This window comes from Myxocyprinus asiaticus, chromosome 14 (genome assembly GCF_019703515.2).
Source record: "Myxocyprinus asiaticus isolate MX2 ecotype Aquarium Trade chromosome 14, UBuf_Myxa_2, whole genome shotgun sequence".
Classification (NCBI taxonomy): domain Eukaryota; kingdom Metazoa; phylum Chordata; class Actinopteri; order Cypriniformes; family Catostomidae; genus Myxocyprinus; species Myxocyprinus asiaticus.
The window spans coordinates 38,627,795-38,650,955 of NC_059357.1; the positions used below are offsets into that span (position 1 = coordinate 38,627,795).

Consider the following 23,161-nt stretch of genomic DNA (forward strand, 5'->3'; position numbering starts at 1 on the left):
TACTATTTTATGTAACATTATTGTATTTATAAAATATTCTAAAATATATTATTAATATTATATTATATGAATATTCTTAATAAACTTCAATATTTGGTTATAAGGCCACTTTTGTTTACTTTTGTGCGATAAACAAGTTTGCTACTTTGTTAGGTTGCCACTTGATGTCCAATGTAAAATCTGGGTCCTGAAGAAAAACCAGTTGAGAAACACTGGTCTGAAGCGTGCAGGAATAGAGACGTGATTCTTACCACCCAGTAAGCGGTGAGTCCTCCCTGCAGGAAGCCGGTCAAGACGTCAGTGGGATGATGGCGGTAGTCGGAAATGCGGCTGAGTCCTGTGTACATTGCTAACATCACCAACATGAACTGCAGCAACGGTCGCAGGAGCCGCGCCCCTCGCCATGACAACCGTGCCTGCAGGTAGAACTGCACAAAGAGAGGAAGTTTCAGAAATAATTAACACATAAGCTGATAAACAAGTGCACTGACTGATAAATGTAGCTTACAGTACATGTGTGTGTGTGTGTGTGTGTGTTTGACCTTACCACTGTATACTGTTGAGGACAAATTTACTGAAAAAATGTCCCCAAATGTTTACTAAATCTGAAAAAATCTTACTCAAAAGGAAAAATAATTAATCAAGAAACTAATTGTCTATTATCTGGTTCTAAAAAAAAAAGCCAAAAGTTGTAATTTAGGGGTAGTGTTAGTCTATAGTAAATATAATTATCTTAAGAACAACAGCTTAAATGATCTTAAAGAACAACAGATGGATGCTAATAGAAACTACTATTAGTCTACTACTACTACAATACAACAATATTTTATGTTTCTCCAAGTAAGTAGTGTTCCTGCTATGGCTGGTTATTGATACAGCTTTCCCTATTTGCAACGATTCCGATTCACAAGTTTTCCATTCGATTTGATTCTGATTTGATTTGATTTAGAAGTTTTGGGGTATATTTAAATTATAATGTCCATTTTGCTTATGAAAGAAATTCTCTCTCATGTATGCTCTTATTTATACAGGTGACAATTTAACTTGGTACATTACAAAAATCATCAAAACTATCATTAGTTTTTCATTTTGGTCAAATGTTTGCTTTTTAAAATTTACAAATTTCATGAATTCCATCAATAATTATAAATAAATATACTGTATATATTGTTACATATACTGTTTTGAGGAATGAAGGCTATACAATGCTTGAAATTGCCAAAAAACTGAAGATTTCATACAAAGGTGTACACTACAGTCTTCAAAGACAAAGGACAACTGGCTCGATCAAGGACAGAAAGAGATGTGGAAGGCCAGATGTACAACTAAACAAGAGGATTAGTACATCAGAGTCTCTAGTTTGAGAAATAGATGCCTCACATGTCCTCAGCTGACAGCTTCATTGAATTCTACCTGCTCAACACCAGTTTCATGTACAACAGTAAAGAGAAGACTCAGGGGTGCAGGCCTTATGGGAAGAATTGCAAAGAAAAAGCCACTTTTGAAACAGAAAAACAAAAAGAAAATGTTAGAGTGGGCAAAGAAACACAGACATTGGACAACAGATAATTGGAAAAGAGTGTTATGGATCTTAACCCCACTGAGTGTTTGTGGGATCAGCTAGACTGTAAGGTGCGTGAGAAGTGCCCGACAAGACAGCCACATCTATGGCAAGTGTTACAGTGTCATGTCTAGATGTGTTTTTGTTCATGTTTTGTGTTCATGTCTTTTATTTTGAACGCCTCTGCTCCACGGTACAGACCCGCCTCCGCTCTACGAGCCAGTGCTCACGCCTGCCACGGCCAACGAGCAAAATATGTACATAATTCCAAACTTCTGGCCACCAGTGTGTATATATATATATATAATATATATATATATATATACACATTAGGGCTGTGAAATGATAATTTTTTTCAACTAATACAATTTTCAACACATTTTTCTGTGATTAATCCCGATTAACCATGGTAAATCGTACATTAAAACAAACATTTAAATATAATCATAAATATATACAGTATATATTTTATCCTTTGTCTCAAAGAACTTGCAAGAAATTGGTTAGTCATCATTTATTTTAATTATTTTAATATATACATGTTAAAATGAGTTTTTGCAGATAGAGTTAAATAGACTGAAATTTATCTCAATTATTAAAACTATTATTTCTCTGGCTGCCGTTAAGTCTCTATCGTGCACACGCTGGGTCTCACTCACATGGTTTTGCTTTTGACACTGGTTCAGATGACAGTGAGTGAGCGTTTTCTGGTGATACGAAAAGATACGGCAGCTTGCTTGTATCTCTCCCACACCTGGCTCACCGCTTGCTTTACCGTCCATTCTCCACACAGTAAATCCGCTCCTGTGTTTATTTTGCCAGGGACATGTGTTGCGCATAATGAATAAGCGTGCACTGCTCCACACAATCAGTTTCTGTGCTAGGATGTGCAGTCAAGTCGAGCGTGTTCCTCTTGGAAATTTATATATGCAAATTTTAGCCACAGGAAATGAAAAAAGAAAAAAACAATACTGCATTAATTACTTTATTTATTTACGTGTTAAACAGTCAACTATTAATCGCAGCAATTAAAGTGCTAAATTTCCCAGCCCTAATATATTTATACGATTTTTACGTTTAGTGATTTACTCTCATTGAAGAGGGTTGCACATCGAGGAAAAAATGTATTTAACGTTTTTAAAAATTGTTATCAGGATCATTTAAATGAAGATCAATTTTTATTATTTTAATTGGAAAATCTATATTTTTACCCAGTCCTTGTTCTTGCGCTACAAATCAAGCAGAAGAGGTGGTTTTAGAAAAGTTGAAGTTTGTTTTAACTTGATATGTCATCTAAAAAACGTGGCGCTCCTGTGCGAGACACAAAAAATATAGTGAGACGCGATGGACGGAACGATCAAACAGGGACTAAAAACGGAATGTTTTTCATTTCTATTCGTTCTGTGTGTTTCGTTCCGGTTAAGAAGTTTCACAGTCTCCCTTCCAAATGGTAACTGGTTAGAGCGAAATAAAAGAAGGGTTAATAACGTTCTTTTTAAAATGACAGTACTCTGCAATAAGGGGTAGGTGAAATACCAATTGCAGTGTTGCCAGATCTCACAAGAGAAGCAAGCAATCTAGTCAGGAACAACAAGCTTAAAATAAGCCACTTGCCTCACCAAAATAAGTGAAAATAAGCAATTATGTTTTTTCCTGAGTAGTGGATTTATCAACATAGAAATCATAACAATCATACAGTTAATTAACAGTAGGGTATAATTTTAATTACAGATCTGCTTCTCAATCAAAACCCATCAGCATCAGATCTGTATTAATGCATCATATCTAACAATAATTCAGTGAAGACTTGGAAACAACTGAGAAATGTACTTTTTACCTCTAATAATGATTTCCTTATATCTGGATTAGCCGTGCATGTATATGTAGTAATTATACATAGCTGTTCAAAAGGTCTTCATTCACAGATTGCAACATCCACAATGGGCAATTAGGCAAAGAAATGTGTGAAGCAGCAGTTTCCCTCAGGATCAAAGCACATTTCATTTTTTCATACAACACGAAGTGGTTTCCTGTGATAAAATATTACTGTGATAAACCTTTTGGCCTTTGGTTTCAAGAAAAAAATTATCAGAACAAAATGAACCAGTTATAACCAGTTACCAGCCTGAATTAATTAAAAATCACTTTGTTCCCGTTTTCGGATATGTTCTGCAAAAAATTGCGTTCGTTTTCATTTTTCTTTTTTGCTCCTTGAACCGTTTTTAGTCCCTGCGATCAAATACATCTGTCTAGTGCATGTTGACAAACTGAAAACAGTGCAGACTGACACAAAAATGTATTCAGCCCCTTAGACACCTCCACTAGACCAAATTCTAATGTAGCATCACTTGTATACATCACGGATAAGGCAATCCCAGTGTGGATCCAAGATGCTACACGAAGCAAGACAAATTGTTATTATAAATATATTTTTCAGTGTTGAATAAAATATAAGTATAAATAAATAATAATAAAATTACAGGAAATAATAAAGATTAATTTAAGTTGACTATATACCAGTTGACTATATACTGTAAACAGCAAGGCTGCTCAGCAGGTTTTGGAACAGAGCCAAAAAGAAAAATTGCATGTTGACATGTGTTCATCATTCCACCATGAAAAGCAAGCTTAGCTACACTGCAAACGTCTGAAAATAATATTGGGGTCAGAGGTCACAGCAGAAGTATTGGCTGTGGATGAACTTTATGGATATTGATGTCACATGAGGGACCGTTGAACATTCCAGACTTTAAGGGCCCTCTTACCCCTTTCCCTCCCAGCAGCCCCATCACGGGTGTTTGGCTTCCTGCAGTAAAGCCTAGAGGCTAGAGCAGCTGTTCCTCAGAGCATGTGGTCGCAGGTTTCAGATACAACACTGTGGCCACTGGATGGGACAGAGGAGGAAAAGAGCCTGGCACAGCTTTTCTATAGCTCTGGATTCACCAGCTCTCTTCCTCTGTTCCTGTTCTGCCTCCCTCACTCCGTCCCTCTCAGTAAGAATTGAAGAGCCGTCCCTCTTTTAGAGCAGGCAAGGCCCATGAATTGAATCAGCTGAATGGTAGAAAATAGCTTGTTTTTACACAGCGGGGAGAATTTTCCTTCCGTTTTAAACGTGTGATTGGCATACAAGGCGGCGTAAATTCTGATAAGGGTTGTGGGGCAGTTGACTGAAAAAATGTGAATGCTACTGAATGTCAAGCCTGCAAAAAAATCACTTTCTTAATCAGTGTTTTTGTCTTGTTTTTCAGTGAAAATAACTAAACATCCTTAAAGGCATAGTTCACCCAAAAGATTAAAATGTCATAATTTACTCACCCTAATGTTGTTATTCAGGACAGGGAGGGAATTTATTTGCTGAAAAAGTTTAGCGTTCCCTTGCAATTATTTTAGGTGGTACAAGTACCATTGCTTATCATGGTAATAATTTTTGTGGTAAGAATCATGGTTTTAAAAACCATGGTACATGTACAACGAATTAACCATGGTGTTACTATAGTAATAATTATTTTTAGTATTATTATGTTAATAATGATTTTTATTACTATTGTTTTGGCTTTTCTGTATGGTTTTACTACAAATATCATGGTTAAAATATGGTTACTGTAGTAAAACCATGGTAAATGTTGTGGTTAGGATTTAACTACAAATAGCATATAGTTTAACTACATTTACTGTAGTAAAACCATGGTCAATTTTCATATGGATAAAGCAATTGTGAGGGAACTGAACATAATTGAGAGGGAAAGTAATGTGAGGGAATGCAAACAATTGGAAGATGCAATGAAAGTAAATGGTGATTGAGACTAACATTCTGCCAAACATCTCCTTTTGTGTTCCTCAGAAGAAAAAAAGTCATATGGGTGTGTGAATGAATTTGTATTTTCATATAGGTACATATCACTTTAAAACATATGCAATTACAGAAGCTATTAAGACTTAATTTTTTTTTTACTTTAAATGTACTTTTTTTTTTTTTTTTATCATTATCTTAACCCCAATGGCAACGTTTTTTCATGTTTAAACAGAAAACTCACTAAACTGTGTAATATTTATTCTTAAAACAAGAAAAACTATTTGCCAATGGATTAAGAAAAACAAACTTCAAAATGTAAGATATATTCCCTGAAATTAAGTCTTCATATCTCATGCAATTTTTTTTAAAAAAATGTAAAAACTTTTTTTATTTCTCCCCAATTTGGCATGCCCAATTCCCACTACTTGGTCCTCGTGGTGGTACAGTTACCCACCTCAATCCGGGTGGCGGAGGACAAGTCTCAACTGACTCGGCTTCTGAGACAGTCAATCCGCACATCTTATCACGTGGCTCGCTGTACATGACACCGCGGAGACCCACAGCATGTGGAGGCTCATGCTACTCTCCGCGATCCAAGCACAACTTACCATGTGCCCCATTGAGAGCGAGAACCACTTAATCGCGACCACGAGGAGGTTACTCCATGTAGCTCTACCCTCCCTAGCAACCGGGCCAATTTGATTGCTTAGGAGACCTGGCTGGAGTCACTCGGCACGCCCTGGATTCGAACTCACAACTCCAGGGGTGGTAGTCAGCGTCAATACTCGCTGAGCTACCCAGGCCCCCCCTGGCAATTTTGCTTCTTAAATATAATATAATATAATATATAAATGTATTTATGTATTTTTTTCAGGGTGATTGACACACGGGGCAGTATAAATTAAGACAAGTTTTGTGGGCCAGTTGAGTGAAAAAGAAATGTGAATGCTATTGAATATTATGCTTTATGATTATTTGTGACAGTTTTGTCATTTTCCTCCCTTATTGTACCCCTTCCCCAGGCCATAACAGAGAGAGAGAGAGAGAGAGAGAGAGAGAGAGAGAGAGAGAGAGAGAGAGAGAGAGAGAGAGAGAGAGAGAGAGAGAGAGAGAGAGAGGTTTAACTGAAAGAAGCCTGTCTATCTCTCAGCAGGCCAAAGCTCCCCCCCTCCCGGACCCATCCCACAACTAAACAAGGCTTCCTCTGTCTCAGGCTTGCTTTCACTCTCTCTCTCCCTCTCCCCACTCATCTATTCATCAGGCCTCTGGAGAACATTCCCTCTTTCACTCAAGCTTTTCTTTTTCGTTTGAAGCAATATGCATTCTGGGAGTTTTTCGTTTTTCTCAGAGCCGTCCTCTTTCAATATGAGTGTATTTATGCACAGTTGTGTGTGTTTGTGAGTTGAAGTTTGAGACACATTCTTGTCAGTAGTCATTTTTGAGCATTTTTCCCACATGGCAGGGATGGAAGTGAAAGCTGACAGCACTGAAGCCCCTCACCGGAATCTGACAGCAAGCTCAGGCGTTCGGTGATATCTTGACGTGTGTTTGTGTGTTTGAGTGTGCATGAGGTAAACATGGCCACACATGCTGATACTCACTGCCAGGTAAAGCATGGTGTACATGGCGAACGATGCATGGCCCGAGAAGAAGGACTTTCTGTGAAAAAAGAGCAGTAGGGAAACATTACCAACCACATGTCATAATCTCACAAATCATTACACCACTGCACTGGTTTATGGGCCATATCATTGCATAATGTTATAATAGATAAACACAAGAGCACATGTTATACCAAGTAATTTACTTAATTTTCCATAAAACATATTATATGAGTGTTTAAAAATCTAATACTTGGACTTTATTTCATCCTTAACCAAAAAAACCTAGTGAGCCACCTACCTAGACAGCAATTTAAAGGTGAAATGTGTCATTTCTGAAGAACTACTGGCACCAAACGGAATTGTAATCTGTTTGGTTCAGCGGTCTGACACAGCAACATTGGCTAAACCAATGGCGTGAGTTTGGGGTGGAACCTCACGTTTGTATGAACAACGGTGGACAAGGGGAGTGTTTGAAACTTATTTGAACACATTTATGATTATGCTGCCTTCTAAGATACTTTCTTGTGGCCAAATTCTAAGACATTTAATTTTATGTATCCTTCACAAAGAAGGGAATATGAGAATCCATTACAATAAGATCAGTGAAAAAATGTATTGAAGATGGCGGATATGTCGAGAGAAATGCTGGTTATAAATCTATTTCAATCAGTACCAAAAAGAATCGGTCAAAAAAAAAACTATTTTACCAAGCCGACTCTCATGGAAATTACGTGACTGTGGCAAATTTTATTTTTTATTTTTTTTCAAAATAACTTTACGTAGTTCATTATACGTATTGCGGCAGTTCCGAAGTGAAATGTCCACTGAGTGGCGCTAAAAGCGAGTTAAAGTTTGGGTGTTCTCTGAAACAGACGAGGTTTTAAAGGTTAATGCTCTGTTGAGTTTTCAACCATAAAACCTACCTCCCTACCCTATACCTTAAACCTAAACCTAACCTACAGTGTAAGGAAAAAATATGAATGTGAAAAACTGTGTCATTTTGTGGTGCTTCTACGACACTTTCAGCTCACTTGTCGACTTGTGTGCTCTTCGAGACTCTGCATCCCAAGCGCAACGCTCTATTAGTTGAGCTACCGCACGATTTGATCGCACTTGAACAAGCTTATAAATATAGTTGGTTATGTAATGCAAACATTTAAATCCGTCACCTTATAAGTCATGCACTGTAGTTAAAGTTTTTTTATATGTGGAACAGGGTGAAATGTAAGTATGTATGAACTGATAATCTGCCCTTTAACACATGATTTGTGTAAAAGTTAATAAAAGTAATTGTTGTTATAGTGCCAAGCAACTGCTGCGATACAAACAAATATACAAAAATAATAATTTTGCAAAACTGTAGGTATTGTAACGTGTTTCTGTGAGACCAGGTTGATTTTACCCAATACTTGTGTGAGCTAGCCTATGTATCTTTGCTTACTTGAGTATCGTTTCTTTAGCTTAGCAACATGCTAACATCAAACTCTATTAAAATCAATTGAGTCAAATCTCCTATGTGCTTCCCGTAATGAGTGCTATTTGTGTGGCACGCAAAGTTTCTACCTATGCAAAGCATTTCGAATCAGTCACTTTTGAGGTTCCATTTAAGTTAGGATGCTGCCTTTGGCACTAAACGGCAAGGCAGCTCACTAGTTTTTGGAGCATAGCATCATCTCATCATACAAACCCTAGTTCTCCACTGACCTGGCCTCCTCCACCATCTTTTTTTTGTTCTTGCAGACGATGTCTGAGATGTAGGTTCCAGGTATGCAGTTGAGTGAATCGTACGTCACGTTACACACCGACAGGAAGTGGGGACGAAGTCGGCCTACACTTAGCTTTGCCATGTTGGTTAAGGATTGCCCCACACAGCAACCAAACAGGAAGCTACCCAGCTCCTTGTACAGGCAAGACACGTAGCAGTTCCGCACAAATGCTCGCGAGTGCACGCCTCTGAATCGCACCCGGTAACACTCCCCAACAGCAATCTGAGTTAGACAGTGTATACCGCTGAGGTTATTGCCATGCAACACAGAGTTAAATACTACAAGGCCTATGAAGCATAAGGTATGTTTACTAATAGCCTTAAAGGTATAGTTTACCCAAAAAATTTCATTCTCTCATTATTTACTCTCCATTATATTGTTCCAAAGCTGTTATGTTTTTTTGTGGAACACAAAAGTGGACATGTTTGAATTGTTCCATTGCTCTTGCCATACAACAAAATTTCATAGTGAGCAGTGGCTGTCAAGCTCCAAAAAAGTACTATAAAATACCATAAAAGTATTTGTGCTATATTCTATGTCTTCTGAAGCCATATGAAAACTTTGTGTGAGGAACAGACTTAAATTTCAGTCATTATTCACTGATAATCTTCCTTCGTGTCCAGAATTAAAAAATGGTGCATCATGTTTGGTTACTACACATGCGAGAACTAATGCCGTTTTGGCATCAACATCATACATTGATGTGCCTTTTTTGTGAGCTTTGGCAGCCGGAAAGATTATCAGTGAATGACTCAAATTTTGAACATTTTATTTATTGGACTTTTCTAGAATATACATTTGCATTTGTCTGTAACAAAAACACAAAACAATACTTAAAATAATAATAAATAAATAATAACAATAACAACAATTCAAAAATAAAATTAAAATAAAATAGGAAGTGCAAGTTACAACAAACATGACATCACCCATAGACAAATAATGACTTAAATTTTGGTGTTTTCCTCACATAAAGCTGGTGGCTTCAAAGTAAAGTATGGCTTCAAAAGACTTGGAATACACCACAGATTCATGTGGGCTACTTATATGGTGCTTTTTTATGAGGTCAATATGAACTGTCATTGTATGGAAAGAGATGTAAAGATTCTTTAAAAAAATTCTCCTTTTGTATTACTAAAAAATAAATAAATAAATAAAAATTGTATGGATGTTCCTTTCAATAATTCACTGCAAAACAATAGACATGCTGTCTTACACAAAACAAAATTCTTGTTCTATAGGAAACTAGACGGGAAGAGTGGATCAATAGACTTTAGTAACCAGAGAACCCTGGGCTACTATTGCAATGGACAGGAAGTCTCTTAAGGCCCTCCTGCGAGTCATTCAATATCTTCTCTGTGTGTGTTTGTACTCACTGTAAGCCCTGTGATGATGATGCCCCCAGCTATAAGCATGCTATCAGAAATGGCCTCACTCTCTATGTAAGGGTAGGTGATGCTTGAGTCCCCACAGAAGAAACCCCTCATGTACGGAGTCACTGCTTTGAGCTCGCAGGCGAAGAATGGAATGGAGGCTGTCAAGAGAGAGATAGATGGGTTAAGTGCCCATGTCGAAACTACCTGGAGAAATGTTCTTCTGTCTGTGTTTCTTTGGCACCACAAGATCAGACATAGATACATCTTAAATGTCCTATTATGTGCAATTAGAAATACGATTGTGAATGAGATATTGAGACTGTCACTCTTGTCTTCCTGAAGGGAATCGAGATCAAGCCCAAGAAGCGACATTCCATGCATAACTCCAGCAGAAGGGGGTGGGGGGGGGGAGTGCAAGAGAATGACAGCATGGACAGAGGAGGAATCTGGAGAAGAAAAGACCCTGAAAAATTGAGGATAGAGGCTGTGCGGTGGAGGATGGAAATGTCTTCTAAGTTCTCCTGGGAATGCAGGAATATGGTTCACTGAGAGTGCATGAAATATTTTCTCATTCAGGCAAATGCAAACAAAAAGACACCCCTTTAACCTGGATGGTTGCATGCAGGTGTGTAGGACTCAGACAATATATTAGAAAGGACAATATTGTAGAAAGAAGTCCAGCACACTGTTGTAGCTTGCAGGATTCCTTATGGAATTTTTCTGGAATTCCTTAGAGGAAGGCATTTTACAAGCTATGATAGTGTGTGGGATAGTGTCTTTTCCCTCTTTAAAGTAAATACACGTGAATTAAACAATGTTTAAATTACAGTAGGTGGTACCACACCTGGCCTACTTCCTGAATTTTCCAGGTAAGGGAACCAGGATGTTGTACTGGACCTCTCCAGGTCTGAATCAGTAAGCAAATAGGTGATTTCAAAATCAAAAATAGTTCTCCTGGCTGGTAATGAATGTGCTCCGACATGTTGCACAGTAGTGCTTCCATGCGGGTGACCTGGCTTAGGACATTTACAGAACAAATCCCAAACCTTCCTTCTTCTACCTGCCATTTCCTGTCTCTTCTTCACCTTTACCTATCCCATTGAAGGCAATAAGCCCATCAAATCAACCTGGTCTCATACAGTAGAATCACGTTACTATACCTACATTTTTACAAAATTATTTTTATGTAACATGTTCAGTGTTTCCCCTTGGATTTTTTTTTTTCAGCAGCGGTGCTGTTGTGCATGCGTCCCTGAGCATGCAATGCCAGACCCGTATTTATGTGTGTTGGTGGAGGAATAGCTTAAAATGACCTTAGAATCATTATACAGGTGCATCTCAATAAATTAGAATGTCGTGGAAAAGTTCATTTATTTCAGTAATTCAACTCAAATTGTGAAACTCATGTATTAAATAAATTCAATGCACACAGACTGAAGTAGTTTAAGTCTTTGGTTCTTTTAATTGTGATGATTTTGGCTCACATTTAACAAAAACCCACCAATTCACTATCTCAAAATATTAGAATACATCATAAGACCAATAAAAAAAAACATTTTTAGTGAATTGTTGGCCTTCTGGAAAGTATGTTCATTTACTGTATATGTACTCAATACTTGGTAGGGGCTCTATTTGCTTTAATTACTGCCTCAATTCGGCGTGGCATGGAGGTGATCAGTTTGTGGCACTGCTGAGGTGGTATGGAAGCCCAGGTTTCTTTGACAGTGGCCTTCAGCTCATCTGCATTTTTTGGTCTCTTGTTTCTCATTTTCCTCTTGACAATACCCCATAGATTCTCTATGGGGTTCAGGTCTGGTGAGTTTGCTGGCCAGTCAAGCACACCAACACCATGGTCATTTAACCAACTTTTGGTGCTTTTGGCAGTGTGGGCAGGTGCCAAATCCTGCTGGAAAATGAAATCAGCATCTTTAAAAAGCTGGTTAGCAGAAGGAAGCCTGAAGTGCTCCAAAATTTCTTGGTAAACGGGTGCAGTGACTTTGGTTTTCAAAAAACACAATGGACCAACACCAGCAGATGACATTGCACCTCAAATCATCACAGACTGTGGAAACTTAACACTGGACTTCAAGCAACTTGGGCTATGAGCTTCTCCACCCTTCCTCCAGACTCTAGGACCTTGGTTTCCAAATGAAATACAAAACTTGCTCTCATCTGAAAAGAGGACTTTGGACCACTGGGCAACAGTCCAGTTCTTCTTCTCCTTAGCCCAGGTAAGACGCCTCTGACGTTGTCTGTGCTTCAGGAGTGGCTTAACAAGAGGAATACGACAACTGTAGCCAAATTCCTTGACATGTCTGTGTGTGGTGGCTCTTGATGCCTTGACCCCAGCCTCATTCCATTCCTTGTGAAGTTCACCCAAATTCTTGAATCGATTTTGCTTGACAATCATAAGGCTGCGGTTCTCTCGGTTGGTTGTGCATCTTTTTCTTCCACACTTTTTCCTTCCACTCAACTTTCTGTTAACATGCTTGGATACAGCACTCTGTGAACAGCCAGCTTCTTTGGCAATGAATGTTTGTGGCTTACCCTCCTTGTGAAGGGTGTCAATGATTGTCTTCTGGACAACTGTCAGATCAGCAGTCTTCCCAATGATTGTGTAGCCTAGTGAACCAAACTGAGAGACCATTTTGAAGGCTTTGCAGGTGTTTTGAGTTGATTAGCTGATTGGCATGTCACCATATTCTAATTTTTTGAGATAGTGAATTGGTGGGTTTTTGTTAAATGTGAGCCAAAATCATCACAATTAAAAGAACCAAAGACTTAAACTACTTCGGTCTGTGTGCATTGAATATATTTAATACACGAGTTTCACAATTTGAGTTGAATTACTGAAATAAATGAACTTTTCCATGACATTCTAATTTATTGAGATGCACCTGTAGATGGGTTATTCATGTGTGTTTATTTACTGGGAGCTTTTGTCCCTTGAAGGGCTCTAGAAGTCCATATAACTGTAGTTATAACTGTTGAATAATAAAATGCCTCAATGCAGAAAATGACTTGCAGTACTTTTATTAAAAATAAATTCAAATAGATCATATAAACCAGGGGCGATTCTAGGGTTTCAAACTTAGGGGGGCTCAGCCCCCAAAAGATGTGTGCATTTAATGTATTCCACTCATAAATGGTGTTTTGTTTTTTAAACTAGGTTTTTTCAACATTTAAGCTAGCCAGCTAATATTCATTCAAAATACTGTCATTCTCTCTAATAAACACTTATAAAGTTATAAAAATACGAATATAGGCATATATTATTGTAACTTTCTATTTATTGGCAGTATGTTTCCTCTGTCCTAATCATTACTTTTTGTTCTCCATTTATTAACAATTTTTTTTAAACATGAATCAATAATTTTACAACTTCTATGTCTTTTATGTGTTTTGAGTGACTCTTCAATGGTTTAATGACTCATTCACAACTGAAACAAAACTAATTATACTTTATTAGATAACAAGATAACCGAAGTAAACAAATGACAAACCTCCTCCTCTCCATCAGTCGGTCAACAGATCCTGATCCTTCATCGTTCAGTAAAGGGGCTTATTATTTCAGTGGGTCCAACCAATGATATGCTCCTTCACAGCCCACTCGAATGCTATTGGACTGCGCTATAGCCAGTCTTTACAAGCATGAAAAGCCACCAAAGAATGAATGAGAAATATTAGTCAGTGTATGAAGCTGAACAAGAATGATTTGTTCACTTAAAAGATTAGTTGAAAAGACTGATTCGGTCACGAATGAAACATCACTACTGCGCCCAGCTGACTTGGGCTAGCGGTGCGCCACTTCTGAATGCATATAGAGGAAACACTGACATTGTACGTATCAAAACAAACACTAGAGGCACTACAACAACTTTGATTCCCTTTTACACAAATCAGGAGTTAAAAAGCAGATTATCAGTTCACAAACACTTACTTTTTGCCCTGTTCCTCACACAATGCTATCTTCTGACATCAAAACACTTTTACTATAGTGCATGACTTGAAATGCGACATTTTAACATTTGAAATAAATAGCCAACTACATTTACGAGCTTGTTCAAGCGTGGTAAAATTGCATGGTAGCTCAACTGATATCGTGTTATTTTGCAAAAAAGTAACTTTTCATGAGATCAGGCTGCATAAAGTTAATTTCATGAGTTCACTTGCTCATGTGATCCTTATTCTTCAATCTAAATTGACCCTATTTACTTTCTAAATACACATTCCTGGTTTTATTTTGACTCAGGCCCTGGACTACTTGATTAAAGGAAGAGGTATGAATGGATAAAGAGTTAGAGGTTAATAAATGATAAAGGTGGTGTTTGTGTGGTGAAAGGATACCAGAAGAAATTAACAAACTTTTGTTTACAACTTCAATGAAAAAAATGTAAGGTGATTTTAGAACAAGTAAACAGTACTGATCTATAAATACAGGTTTGCACCAGGATTTGAGTATGGATATAGAAGTGGTGAGTGATTCAGCTGTTGTGTTCTCTCTTTCTCTCTCTCTTTCTCTCTCTCTTTCCCCCCAGGCCCGGGGCCCACACGGTCCCATGCCCTTGATCCGGCGCTCAGAGCATGAGAGTAATCATCAACCCTCCACACTCTACCCCAGCTGGAACAAACCCAGCCACAAACACAGTCCCTGCCAGGGAATCTCTCAGTGTACGTGACTGCACGGCTTTCAGGGCACACACACACATGTTCGTACAAACACACACACACACTGCAGGGGGACCAAAAAAGCTCCAGAGATGGAAAGTGCAAAGTAGGTTGCCAATGGCAGAAATACATCAACAGAACAGCAACTACACTTTGACTTTTCATCATCATTCATTACAATCACTGTTAACTAGAGAGAATAAGGGCATCTACAGTAAACTAAGGAGTTCAAATATACCTAGAGAGAGCTGTTAGCATTTAGTTCCCGGCACTTTTTTTGGCCAATCGCCTGAGCTGTAAATGCCATAACTAATTATTCTGGAGCTGCAGAAAATGATATTTGGGAAATGCTGATTAGCTGATGGCACCACAAGAACACGCACAGCCCCAAACCCTTCACTAGCGACTATCCCGAGCTTTGACGTCAACGGCAGCAGACAGGGAAAAATTTGACTGATCACACTCTGAATTTGGCGACAGTAGGTCGAAAGTTCTGCTGCTTAAATCAATTTGTGTTTACCAAAATTCGAACCAATGCCCCCTGTAGCCAAAGCTGGAAGTGTTGTTGAGGTCAAATGTTCACAGGGTGGCTTCAAAAGTACGTTGTATTTTTAGTTGTAAATGACATAATACAGTCAACAGGAATGCATATTTTATTAACCCTTACAAAAATCGAGAATTCATGGCCAAATTCACCACTGATAATTTTCACATACAAATGAGCTTTGCTGCAAACTTGCGACAAATTGTCCACTGTGGCCAAAGGTTTGCCGGAGGTTCACCACTACCAGCGAAGAGTTGCAAACTTCCAGCAAACATTTTCAGCAAATCAAAAACGAATTTGCATGTAAAAATAACGAGTGGCAAATTTGCTGCAAGTTTGCGGCTAGTTTATGGGAACTCTACCCACTAACTCAAACTTCAACCCTAAACCAAGTACAAATGTTATTTTAGAGCAAATATGCAGCCTCGGAATAGCATTCACCATTGTTTATGGGAACATTAATATTTCCTTGTTTCCACTGGACCTGAACCCATTGTCCGAGGTTGGTAGCACCACAGGGAAAAGTAAACATGTTTGAACTGATGCAAAAATGTCTGTTGAGGGATGGCACTAGGGCTGGGCGATAAAACGATATAGATATTTATAAAAATTTAAAAATAATAATTTCGACATCTTTTCAGTAATTTTCTAAATTTAGCCTATGTTATACATCTAGACGATCGGAGCAGGTATGTCTCGCTAAAAACGCAAGCAGTTTGGCAAAGTTATATTCACAACTAGCTAACTGAATCACAGTCAGGAAATCAGCAGGTTAGAAAGTTAAATGCCCATTAGCAGGCAGTCCTGCTGTCATGGAAACAGGTAATGAGGCTCTGTAGCTGCTAGCTCACAGCTAGCTATCCGGCTAATATGATATCGTTGTGTACCGAACAAGACAGCACTGACAATGCAATACAGCTATCGACTGAACAAAACAACAAAAATTTTTCATGATCCATATTGCTGTCACAGGCAATAAAAAGTATTTCTTCTTCTTGTGATTGCCGGTTGGTAATCCAGTTTATGGTGCATTACCGCCACCTATTGAGCTGAAATGTGGAGCGTCACAAGAAAGTCTTTTAGTGGAGTCAAACGTCAGCTGAAGATGATGAAATTGGTGAAATTTCATCTAAAAGAGGTCAAACACCTTATGTAGGACTAAATCCTAAACTGATTGTACTTTAAAGTATCTTAACCTCTGGACTTTACTTGTAATTTAATTAATTTAATGTTTAATTCATTCTTGAGGTCTAACAAACATGTGGAATGCAGCTCCGCTCCCATTAATGGTATGAAATGTATATTGTAATAAATATCAATATCGAACGATATGAAAAAAAAAAGATTGAGATAATTTTTTTGGCCATATCGCCCAGCACAAGATGGCAGAATGGGGTCGATTTCATGGCACATGAACATATCAATTTCCCGAGTGGTTATGTTGTAAAAATATAAGCCCATTGCACGCTTTAAGATCACTCCAAAATCTGAAAACATTATTTTACCTACTATAATATGATTGTGTGCGTGTGTGTGTGTGTGTTCGTGCGCACGCGTGCGTGCGGGCGTGTGTGTGATTTATGTGTTGTTTACTAAAAAAAATTAAAAACAATTCATCAGAAATTTTCAGACTTCTTCTGAATGGCTGTCTATGAAGAAACAAGCTTTTAGACAGCATAATGGTGTAGTCTGATTTCAAACTGACTTGGCTTTTTCTATGCCCTCAAAATGCATATTGCACATTTCTATCCATCAAACATCTATGCTTTCTCTAGTGCGTAGGTGCCCTATACAAACATATACACACCTGCACTCAATCAGGTCGAATGCTTCTGAACACTCCCTTTAGACCAGTGGTTCTCAACCTTTTTGACTCCAAGGCCCCCCACTGTTCAAGACAATATTTGAAGGCCCCCTCGCCCAAAACTAGACGTGTCTGATTAAAATAATTAATCATGGATCATTTTTGATTCTAGAAGTTTCAGAAAAAGTCTGTTTATAGAGTCTGTTTATAATATGTAGGCATACATCCTAAAGTATTTTTTAGCATGAATTATTTTAATTATTTTTCTATTTCTTATTTTAAATTAATTTTAAGTCAACTTGAGGCCCCCTTGGAAGTGTGCTGAGGCCCCCTAGTGGGTCCCGGCCCCCTGGTTGAAAACCACTGCTTAAGACAAAATTTAGGGCTAAACTGAAACAGTGTATATCGCTGATGGGTGCTTTTCTAAGAAAAAGTGGAGGACAAACAAAGATAAGGTAAGACGCTACATCTTGCGCTTCAGAGCATGAAGGGTCAAATATGAAGAGGTGAAGAAGGCATATTGCTGGAGAGATAGCACAGAGTTCCATGTCAGCACACCCTCATCTCACCCCGATCTCCTTTTCACTGGTTCACTGTTCATTTTTACAGTTTTTTGTTTTAACATCGAACATTTTGTTAGTAATTTCATTAGATAAACTTTGCACTCACTCACTATTGTATGGTATGCTTTGCATTTTATCCATGCTTCGGGCAGGACTTATCCTACAGGTTCTTCTTCAGGCTGGGCTGCATGTGTATTTGAGTGTAACTGAGACCTCAGTCATTAACTGTTGCCCTAGTCACTATGCAGGATATGAAGGTCAGGTGACCAAGCTCCTGTTCCAGTCCATCAGGCTTTTTATCAGAGGTCTACAGTCAGTTCTCCTTCAACAAGTCAAGAGACTCCTTTAGAGCATTTTTAATCAAATTTATTCATTAAGTGGTTATTACTGGGACTAAAAAACAGCTTGGGACCTATGCTGGCCTAATACAAACTATAACCTTTTAAATTGTCTAGATCAGTGATTCTCAACTGGTGGGTTTTAAACAAAGGGGTAAACAATTCTGGTACTGTGTTGGGTTATCCCTTCATATCCAATATAAAATCTCCTCAAGCAAAACCATTGAACCACTGAGAGAACCACTGATCTAGCTCATATGTATTGATTTCTTTAATATGTTTGAAATAGCTAAGCAGCACGATTACACTGAACAATAAACAATAAATATCTAATCATGTAAAATGTTTGGTTGGTTAAAAGGAATATTAATAATGTAAAGAATGTATTTGTCACCTCCACCAGGATATGCCACAAGCATGACCACATGGGGAACTGGCGCATTATTTCCCATATTCAGACCTAATGTGTTGAATTCCAGACATGTGCCACCATGTGGCAAATGATTTAGGTTTGGGGTTATGGTTAGGAGTATACTAATCTAATTATTCAAATGATGCAATTCAGAGTTTACATTTTCCCTCTAAGACTACATTTTTACTCAACTGATGGTTTGGTTTAGAGTTGGGGTTTGGGTTAGGGCAGGGGTTTTCAAAGTCAAAGGAATACTGAACAGAAACTCTTTTTGAATGTCCATGTTTTTCACGTACCTCACATATGTTAATTCAGCTGGCCACATCAGTGGATTCGTCGATCTGGAGTGAAAAAAATGGGCTGTGCCTGTTGCTGTCTAACAAAGAATGGAACAGAATCAAGCTTAGAAGCCGCTGCCTCTCCTACCATTAAGGAACACATTTCTTTGGCTGCCGGCAGAATCAATGTCTCTCCGATGTTATGTGCTGTGCCCGCCTTGGCGTGATATGAAGCTTCAGTGGCCTTTTCATTTAATTTGACAAATTCTCCGACAACTTTTTTCTGACCTTGAAAGGCTATACGTTTTCTTTGGAAAAACTCAGGAGGTTTTCCCGCTACCTCCTCCCGCATGCTTGGTGTCAAGGTGTCTGTGGAGTTTAGCAGGTCGCATGCTGTCATTAGCTAAAATCTCCTGACAAATGACACATAAAGGTCGTGGTGCATCAACTGATCCTGTCCATGTAAATCCTAAACTTAAATACTGCACATCGTATCGTCGTCTTTTGTGTTTGACCCCTGAAACTGAAGGATTCGAATTTAGTGGTCTCAGAAACTGCTCCATTGTAATTACAGACTTATACGTCATGTCTGCTTTATTGGTGGGCTTGACAAATATCAGAGAATTTTCACAAAGATTCTTGATAAATATATATTTTTTTGCCTATTATTTTCAGAACTGTTAAATAATGTTTTAAATATAATAGTTAAACTCAATATAATATATATATATATATATATATATATATATATATATATATACACACATAAATTATTTAATAAAATTGTACCACTCTCTGCGCCTCCCCTGACACTTTGAAAACCCCTGGTTTAGGGTGTATGGATAATAAATTATGCATTCCTTTTCACTGTATTTCATTATTTACAACTAAAAACAACTCGCTTTTGGCACCTCTCTCTGGACATCCGGAAACATTTTGGACATTCGGAAATCATACACCTATTTTAGCACACAAATCATTCAACCTCCTGTCGTCGATTTTTCCGTGGGATCAATCTGTCCACCACTGTGACTTAAAAGGACTGGCCTAGAAATGTTTTTATTATTCCTTTGAAATCTTTTGATATTTACTTTGTATCTAAATTTGATTTCAACAGTTGACCCATTGGAAAAAGTCCCACTGCTCCCTATGACCAGTCCATCCCTTGTCTTTAAGTTGACCAACAACAGTTTGCTCTTGCAAAAGATCTTTCAAGACTCTGTGCTGTCTGAGAGAAACATCCTCTTCTCAGTTTCTTGGCTTTGCCTGTGCCGTGGTACGAGTACAGTTTAGAAATTTAGTGTGCTAATTCCCTTATCGCTGTGCGTTCACACTTGGAGTGGATTGAGAAACCAGTGGCGAGATACTGCCTTAAACTCAGCCTCCAACGCTTCAGTCGAACACACTTAACACACAGTGACCTTACAGGCCATGCTCAGGGTGGTCCATTAGCTCACACCCCCAAAGGAAGCTTCTTATCACCAAAACTCCATGTTAGCCAGCGGCTAGCTGCTGTCAGCTGAGCTAATGATTTGCTAGATCAAGCATGCTAAACTGGTAACACGTACGCTCCTCTTGCAGACAGCCAGGTCAAGGACTGAGAATTAGTACAACAATATCTGTCCTCGAAAGACCCCATACATCATTCTAATGGGATTTCGGTTCTCAGCCTAGCAGTTTGTTTTAATCATATCTCATTCTATTTCAGAGCAATCAGAAAGAAAACAAAGATGGAAATGAAACTGTAGACATCAGTTCAAATGTAATAGTTTTGCAGAATTACCAAGACTTTTGATGCTTGTTTCACCAAGACTTGTCGCTCCAAACCCCCGTTACGTTCGTTCTTTTGTGGAACACCAAAGGTGGACATGGACCAAAAGCACCATTAATGCATCATAAAAGTAATCCATGCACAGTTTTCCAAAAGATCTGAAGCTGTACGATAGCTTTGTGTGAGGAACAGGCCAAGTCATTATTCGCATTTACTTTCATTGGACATCTGATTCATTTCATGGAACAAGGCCAAAAGAGCTGGTGTCAGAAAAATCTATGCCCTACTAGAGAATTGTGTAAAACACAGCAAAACAGTTCCATTAACCGGGACGATGTCAGGATCAGTGACCCACCCCAGCAAGCTCGCTTATCTAGAGGACATTGCTAATAGATCCAAGTGGTAATGCAATAGCCCGTATCCACCAGTCTCTTGCCATCTACAGTACAACCTACACCCAGTCGATGGTATTGATTCGGGTACACTCTACATGCTGTTCCATTAACACACTGGTGTGCAGATGGAGTTAGCAGGTCAACAGAAGTCCATTAGCAGATCTAAAAAGCCATGGCCCAGAACTAGTGGCTATGTTCAGAATGGAATACTATCTTAATGTTAACTCTGTACTGCACAGTAAACAATGTGTACTGCCTACTATTTTTAATAAACAGTAAGTGAAACAGAAGGCATTATTCCACGATAAAACTTTAAAACCGTGGTATGCTACTGTACATTGTTACACACTACGTTTTTCACATGACCTCATCACGTTGTTTAATGTTCAATTCAGTAAGTGCCGTCCAGTGATAATCTTGGAAATAATAATTTTTAATCCAATTTTAATCCAGTACTTATAGCACTGTGGATTTCTAGAGAGTTAAGCCTTGTTGACATTTTTACACTCTCAGTGTTTTTCTTTTTTTTTATTTGTTTACTAACAATGTCCAAAAGTGTAAGTACATGCATCACAGGAGATTTGTCATTTTTTTCTGAAAGTCGTGGTGGAAATGACAGTGATGGAAATTAACATTTTTAAGTTTTTTAAATAAATTGTCAGACTCTTTTGTCTTGCTAAAGCCGTTGTCACACTAGCCCATTTTTTGAGTGGTTTTCAGGTGTTAGCTTTATTAACAATCACCGGTCAGGCGGAGGGAGACAATGCGTGCATTAGCATCTGGTAGCGGGACATCGTTAATCACTTGACCATCAGGATTCCCTGCTAAGTTAATTGTTCCAACAACAGGAAAAAAGGATCCAACATGTTAGAAAAAATCACTCTGTTGTCAAGGCGGGCTCTTTTGTTCTCCTAAAGTGACCAATGACCTTTTACTGAAGCACTGACAAGACATCAAGCTGATCTGAACATTTTCATTTGCGATCGCACTTACAGTAGCTGCATTTCATCACAAACACTGATCGTAATCCATATGATTCTGTCACCAAGCATTTTTTTCCAGTTTTACCTTAAAAAGAATGACTAATGAAATCAGAGCACGGATGCACAGTTTTTATTGAACATATTTTCTTTACTCACTGAAAGCTGCATATGGACATCCGCGTTCTCCGGAAAGCCTCGAGGGGATAAATACATAATCACAAAATTTCACAAGGTAAGGTTCCTCCATGAATCGCCTCCTATTTCACTCTTTTACAATTGTTTATGCTCACGCAGTACTTCTGTTGTGATTTCGGTGAGCTCAGCATGACAGGGAATCAGAAAGAGAGAGTTTGTGTGTCACTCCACCACTATTTTGTATTGGTAAGTGTGTCACACCGACTGAAGACAGCGAGATCTCAGCAAAACAGTCTGCATGTGTGACACCGTCAACCAAAACAGTCATTTTGAGTCTGCTGGTGTGGCACCAAGATTAGTTAGGTATAGCATATATTAGTATGCTATTCCGAAAACAGCTCCTGACATAAAAAAAACAAACACAGCCCGTAATTCAGCCCTTACAGCGAAGCACACCACAACCTGGCCTTAACCAAACCCAAATCAAACACACTACACACAGTAGACAGCAGTGTGCATGAGTCCAAATGAGTACTGTGGGGCCACTTCAACCACAGCTACACTCTCACTCTCACTCTTTTGGCCCGACGTACAGAGCTTCACAACAAACCTCCAAACCGATGACTGGCCGCACATAATCTGTCAAGCAGTTGTTAGCAAACTGCAGCACCTGGCCCGAGGAGAGAATACAGAGAAGATAGGTGGAGAAAATGAGCTAGAGGAGATAGGAGATAAACAGTGCACATGGCCATCTAGTTGCACAACGAACGTGCTCTCAGTCAGGGCCATAATTCTGTCAGACGAGAGAGGGAACAGAATGCAACAGAACATGATGAGAGGCAATTTGTGCTTCGCTCAGAGAAACTGCTCTGGTTCTAATTTACACTTCGGAGAACCTCAGCCCACAATGAGCTCACAGTGAAAGAATAACAATAAAATAAGAGGGACTAAGAAAGGAGAAAACAGCGAGAGAGGAAGTGAACAGGAGTACGCAAAACTAGCAGTGGCGCATATTACATTTTTGTGTATAGCTAATTTTAAGGAATATTTCACCCAAAAAGCAACTACTGTCATTACTGACTTACTCTAATGTCGTTAATGAGATTATACGACTTGTGCGCTATATTCCAAGTCTTTTAAAACCATTCGCTCATTGTGTGAGGAAAACTG

At 38.6% G+C, this 23,161-nt stretch overlaps 1 protein-coding gene across 1 annotated transcript in view; it reads right to left on the minus strand.

Moving 5' to 3' along the window:
- LOC127451647 (phospholipid phosphatase 3-like) overlaps positions 1 to 23,161 on the minus strand; it is a 47,155-nt gene that overhangs the window by 2,023 nt on the left and 21,971 nt on the right. Inside the window, exons 2-5 of the mRNA XM_051716492.1 lie at positions 10,101 to 10,258; positions 8,663 to 8,946; positions 6,956 to 7,013; positions 252 to 428 (exon numbers count right to left, since the gene is read on the minus strand). Of these exons, the coding sequence (XP_051572452.1) occupies positions 252 to 428; positions 6,956 to 7,013; positions 8,663 to 8,946; positions 10,101 to 10,258 (677 nt within the window). The remainder of the gene's footprint in view (positions 1 to 251; positions 429 to 6,955; positions 7,014 to 8,662; positions 8,947 to 10,100; positions 10,259 to 23,161) is intronic.